Here is a 6,352-nt window from a genome sequence, read left to right on the forward strand (position 1 = left end):
TGACATATACACACTACTATATATAAAATGGATAACTAATAAAAATGTACTGTGTAGCACAGGGAACTCTACTCAATACTCTGTAATGACCTATACGGGAATAGAATCTAAAAATAGTGGATATATGTATATGTATAATTGATTCACTTTGCTGTACAGCAGAAGCTAACACATTATAAATCAGCTATACTCTAATAAAAATTAATTTTTAAAATGTGATTAATTAAATTAGAATTAAAGAAAAAAATAATAAAATTATTTGTTCTAGTTCTGTGAAAAATACCCTTGGTATTTTTATAGGGATTGCATTGAATCTGTAGATTGCCTTGAGTAGAATGGTCATTTTAACAATATTGATTCTTACTATACAAGAACACAGTATCTTTCCATCTGTTTTTGTTGTCTTCAATTTCTTTCACCAGTGTCATAGTTTTCTGAGTACAGGTCCTTTACCTCCTGGGGTAGGTTTATTCCTAGGTATTTTATTATTTTTGATGTGATGGTAAATGAGATAGTTTCCTTGAGTTTTTTTCTTATAATGCATTGTTAGTGTGTATAAATACAACAGATTTCTATATATTAATTTTATATTCTGCAACTTACTGAATTCATTGATGAGCTCTAGTAGTTTTCTGGTGATGTCTTTAGGATTTTCTAAGTATAGGATCATGCCATCTGCAAACAATGACATTTTGTCTTCTTTCCAATTTGAATGCCTTTTATTTCTTTTCCTTCTCTGATTGCTGTGGCTAGGACTTCCAATACTTTATTGAATAAAAGTGGTGAGAGTGGGCATCATTGTCTTGTTCCTGATCTTAGAGGAAATGTTTTCACCTTTTCACAATTGAGTATGATGTTAGCTGTGGAGCTGTAATATACGGCCTTTATTATGTTGAGGTATGTTCCCTCTATGCCAACTTTCTGGAGAATTTTTATCATAAATGGGTGTTGAATTTTGTCAAAAGCTTTTTCTGCATCTATTGAGATGATCATATAGTTTTTACTCTTCAGTTAATGTGGTATATCACATCGATTGATTTGTGGATATTGAAAAATCTTTCCATCCCTGAGATAAATTCCACTTGATCATTGTGTATTATCCTTTTAATGTATTGTTGAATTCAGTTTGCTAATATTTTGTTGAGGATTTTTTCATCTATGTTCATCAGTGATATTGGCCTGTAATTTTCCTTTTTTGTGATATCTTTGTCTGGTTTTGGTATCAAGGTGATGGTGGCCTCAGAGAATGAGTTCAGAAGTATCCTTTACTTTGCAGTTATTTTGAATAATTTTAAAAGGTAGGTGTTAACTCTTCTCTAAATGTTTGGTAGAGTTCCCCTGTGAAGCCATCTGGTCCTGGACTTTTGTTTGTTGGGAGTTTTAAAATTACTGATTCAATTTCATTACTGGTAATTTGTCTGTTCATATTTTCTATTCCTGATTCAGTCCTGGGAGATTGTACATGTCTAAGAATTTGTCCATTTCTTCCAGGTTGTCCATTTTATTGGCATATAGTTGCTTGTAGTAGTCTCTTATGATCCTCTGTATTTCTATGGTGTCTGCTGTAACTTCTCCTTTTTCATTTCTGATTTTATTGATTTGGGTTCCCTCTGGTTTTTTCTTGATGAGTCTGGCTAAAGTTTTATCAATTTTGTTTATTTTTTCAAAGAACCAACGTTTAGTTTCATTTATCTTTTCAATTTTGGGGGGTCTCTATTTCACTTATTTCTGCTCTTATCTTTATCATTTCTTGCCTTTTACTAACGTTGGGTTTGTTAGTTCTTCTTTCTCTATTTCCTTTAGGTGTAAATTTAGGTTGTTTATGTGAGATTTTTCTTTTTTCCTGAGGTAAACTTTTATTGCTTTAAACTCTCTTAGAACTATTTTTGCTCTATCCCATAGGTTTTGGATTATCATGTTTTCATTTGCATTTGTCTCTAGGTATTTTTTGATTTCCTCTTTGATTTCTTCATTGATGCACTGGTTGTTTAGTAGCATATTGTTCAGCCTTCACATGTTGTGTTTTTTTCAGTTTTTTCTCATGGTTAATTTCTAGTCTTATAGAGTTGTCGTCAGAAAAGGTGCTTGATGTGATTTCAATTTTCTTAAATTTATGGAGGCTTGTTTAGTGGCCCAGCATGTAATCTAACCTGGAGAGTGTTCCATTTGCACTTGAAAAGAATGTGTAGTCTGCAGCTCTCAGATGGAATGTTCTATATATATCTATTAAGTTCATATGATCTAATGTGTCATTTAAGGCCAGTGTTTTCTTATTGATTTTCTGTCTGGATGATCTGTCCATTGATGTAAGTGGGGTATTAAAGTCCTCTATTATTATTGTGTTACTGTTGATTTCTCCCTTTTGTGTCTGTTAATATTTGCCTTATGCATTTAGGTGCTCTTATGTTGGGTGCATATATATTTACAATTGTTACATATTCTTCTTGGATTGATTCCTTTTCCATTATGGAGCGTCCTTCTTTGTCTTTTGTAACAGTCTTTAGAGTCTATTTTATCTGATGTAAGTATTGCTAGCCTGGATTTCTTTTGATTTCCATTTGCTTGGAATAACTTTTTCTATCCCCTCACTTTCAGTCTGTCTCACTCAGCTCTGAAGTAAGTCTCTTGTAAGCAGTATATAGAGGAGTCTTTTTTATTTTTATTTTTTAATTTATTTTTTAATTTATTTTTTAAATTTTTATTTTTTTGTGTGTGGTATGCGGGCCTCCCTCTGCTGTGGCCTCTCCCGTTGCGGAGGACAGGCTCCGGACGCGCAGGCTCAGCGGCCATGGCTCACGGGCCCAGCCGCTCCGCGGCATGTGGGATCCTCCCAGACCGGGGTGCGAACCCGGTTCCCCTGCATCGGCAGGCGGACGCGCAACCGCTGCGCCACCAGGGAAGCCCTAGATGAGTCTTTTTTAATCCAGTCATCCACCCTATGTCTTTTTTTTTTTTTGCATTTGAATAAAAGATTTACTTTCATCTCAGGAAAAACAGGTAGTTAGGGATACACACTACATTTTACAGCCCACATTAGTTTGTAGTTGGTCCTAATCCTTCCTGGCACAGCTGTCAACAGCATCAGCTGTTTTAACCAGAACCAAGGTGTTCACCCCCAAGAGAATGTACACAGATGACACTAGAGGACTGCAGGGTTTTCCCTGAGAGAAACATTAGACAGACAGAAGTTGCTGAGAGAGCCATCTTTCCAAGCAGCCCCTCTCTTTCCATTTTGGAGGATTTGCCTGAACTATGCAGCTAGTCAGCACTTAAAACTTGTGCCTCTTCTCCCTATAGAATCACCCACCCTGCCCCAAAGCACTTGGGCTCCCTAAGCCCTCACAGCCTCTGACCCAAAATAGCAATTGAAGATTCTCGTCTACATTTCAGCAGTCACACCTAGTAAACTGGGAAGTGGGGCCCCTAAACTCCATCAATCTACAGCTCAGTGCTTATTTCCACAACTGGCTATGGGGAGACAGGCCTTTTTAGTCACCTCAACTAGATCTTAAGATTAATTAATTAATTAATTAATTTTAGGTCCTTAGAGATAGACATGATATAAATAGGTGGTTTATGATCAAGAATGATAAATACACAGATAAAAATAGCTCTAGCAAGATGACCTTAAAGCTTGGAGATGCGGGGGCAGGGCAATTGTTCCCTTATTACATTCTTAGTCATTTTATTCATGCCTATTTTTGTCTGGAGTCCACATACTAAAGGTCAGGTTCAGAAGCTGAAGGTTTCAAAATGACCCTGGTTCCACTATCAAAGTTTTCTTCAGTTTACTAGTAGCTTTTATATAACTCTGAGGTTTAACAGAGCCCATCAATTTCTATAAGTTAAGGTGAGCATATTCAAATGCAAAAGAACCTAGAGAAAGTCACCTAAGATACTGTCCCCTCCTCTGAAAATCCCTAAGGGGATTTTGAAAATTTCTCCCCAAAGATAGGATTAAACAATAAGATACTAGTCCAAGGAAAAGGGACTCTTCTCACCTCATCACTGTTACTGTCAGCACCCATTGTACTGCCACCTCCTAAGGATAAAATTCAAGAAGGATGAAGGTCTGTGGATTCCTTGGGCAGTCACTTAGGTTCCTAATGCCCAAAACTAAAAGGGCTAGTAAGAGTTCAGGGATGGCAAGGTAAATTTGTAGGAACTATAAATATCTGCAGAGGGAGCCAAACAAGCAGCAAATATTTCAAGGAAGGATAGGAAATAAACAGTAAGTTTGATAAAACATCAAGTCTGAAGTCTATAGAGATGCCAAGGCAAAAATTTGAAACAAAGTTTGAGAATCATTAATAGAAATGAAATAAGTATTCGTTTTATTAACTCACTAGGCTTAGACCTGTGTTTAACAAGCAAGCCTAGTAATAGCACCATGGTTAGACTATAGCCTGCTTTTCCAAGCCATCATTGTACAGTTTATTAAGCAAACAAGGGATCAAATGTCTCTCATCCACCCGATGTGATCTATTTATACATACTCCTAATAAGTCCCATTTGGAACAGCTGAAAATCTTTTAGTAAAAGCTTTGAAGATGAGCTCATGAACTCAGTTTAAATTTCACCAGTTAAATTAAGTCAAATGGAAAGAACTCAAATGAGTAGTTGCCCAATGAGAGCCCATTATTTGTAAGTCATCAAACCATGTGTCCCGCCCCCCAATAAAACCTTAAAACCTTGACTCAATTATTTTTTTTGACTCAATTATTGAAAACCCACATGTAACAAAGTGAAAGGATTAATTTCCATTCCTCAATTTCTCGGTCCCAGGTCAAAAAACAAAAAAAAACCCCAACAGCTATTTAATAAATACTTACCAAAATCAGATAGGAAAATTAAAGCCTGCATAGTTATGAACCAGAATTGTTGTACTACTACCAGGTTGCATACAATTACATCAGTTGGTTCTGTATACAATCTAGAACTGACTAGCACAAAATTTTGAATAGAAAAGCTATAAGAAACAGGTTCCTAACTACAGAAGTTGCAAATTTCAAAAGGGTATGAAAAAACTAATGTAATTTCAGACTTTTCTCCCTTTATATTTCAAACAGAAGTTCTGTAAAAATATATACAATTTTTACAGACGAATACAAGTTTTTGTCTTAAAAACAGAATATTCCATATTTGTAATTGAGCCTTAAGTCAAGTATTCTTGGCCTTAGCACTAGACTAATAAACTAGGAATCACTCAAACCAAGCCAAAGTAGAACAGGTATAAACATCCTGAGCATTGGACTTTCTATTCAAGAAGCACATCTAGGAAAGCTAATTATAGGGGATAAAGCTTCCCTTCACACTCTGTTGTACAGTGTTGAGGCGTCTAGTCATAGCTTCTATTACTTGTAGCTTAAATCCATTTTACACATGCCATTGGCATTGTTAGTGCCTCTATTTTAACACTATAGAAGTTAATGGATTCAGTGGGCATGTTCAATGAACTCTATGACTAGCCTGGCTACTGGCCACTTTCCGGTCCTAGGCAAGGTAATTAGTCTCTCCACCCTACCATCTTCACTAAATCTGAAAGTCCTCCTCCGTGGCCTCCCAAAGTTTGCCTGTTGCTGAAACTGAACTCTGCTGCTTTCACTTCTTTCAGACAGTGACTCTTCAAGGGGGACTACTTTTCCCATGTATTTATTCCTGTTAGCCATAAGCCTCCTGCTGCTTGCTTTTCTCCGTTGCTAGCATAGAACTCTTGGAGATTATGGCCTGCACAGCCTGAAGTCCAATTTCATAAATACATCTGATTTCACAGCAGGCGTATGTGGTTTTGGTGGCTGGAGTTGGTTAAGAGTCAATTATTGCACTTAAAAGGCTATCTTATTAGATACGCCAAACCAGCTCCTACTCCAGCAACACCTGCAAAAGCCAGCAGCACATTTCTGAGGCCGTTTTCTAGGTCCTCTCCATGGAAGAAGTCCACAAACCCATCCCAGCCTCTTTGTTTGACTAGCCAGTCTCGTTTTGTCCTTACAAGAACATCTGTGATGCTTTCTGCTAATGGTTCGATGCAGCTTTATTGGTTTATACTCTTCAAGTGTTTGGCCACAAAGGCACCAAAAGAAAGGAGAGTCACAATCCTGCCCCAGTTTGTTACTTGGTCACTGAAAACATGGACCATCACTTGAGACAAAGATTTGACATCGTCTGCGTTTTTTTTTGTTTTTTTTTTTGGTATGTGGGCCTCCCTCTGCTGTGGCCTCTCCCGTTGCGGAGGACAGGCTCCGGACGCGCAGGCTCAGCTGTGGCCTCTCCCGTTGCGGAGGACAGGCTCCGGACGCGCAGGCTCAGCGGCCATGGCTCACGGGCCCAGCCGCTCCGCGGCATGTGGGAT

The 6,352-nt window shown here is 37.7% G+C and overlaps 2 protein-coding genes across 2 annotated transcripts in view; both read right to left on the bottom strand.

Moving 5' to 3' along the window:
* HEPHL1 (hephaestin like 1) overlaps nucleotides 1-6,352 on the bottom strand; it is a 92,610-nt gene that overhangs the window by 24,745 nt on the left and 61,513 nt on the right.
* LOC102993677 (MCL1, BCL2 family apoptosis regulator) overlaps nucleotides 5,699-6,352 on the bottom strand; it is a 2,003-nt gene continuing 1,349 nt past the window's right edge. The window contains 1 exon segment of the mRNA XM_024131758.3: nucleotides 5,699-6,165. Within this exon segment, the coding sequence (XP_023987526.1) occupies nucleotides 5,834-6,165 (332 nt within the window). The 3' untranslated portion in view covers nucleotides 5,699-5,833.

Source organism: Physeter macrocephalus, chromosome 16 (assembly GCF_002837175.3).
Source record: "Physeter macrocephalus isolate SW-GA chromosome 16, ASM283717v5, whole genome shotgun sequence".
Lineage (NCBI taxonomy): Eukaryota > Metazoa > Chordata > Mammalia > Artiodactyla > Physeteridae > Physeter > Physeter macrocephalus.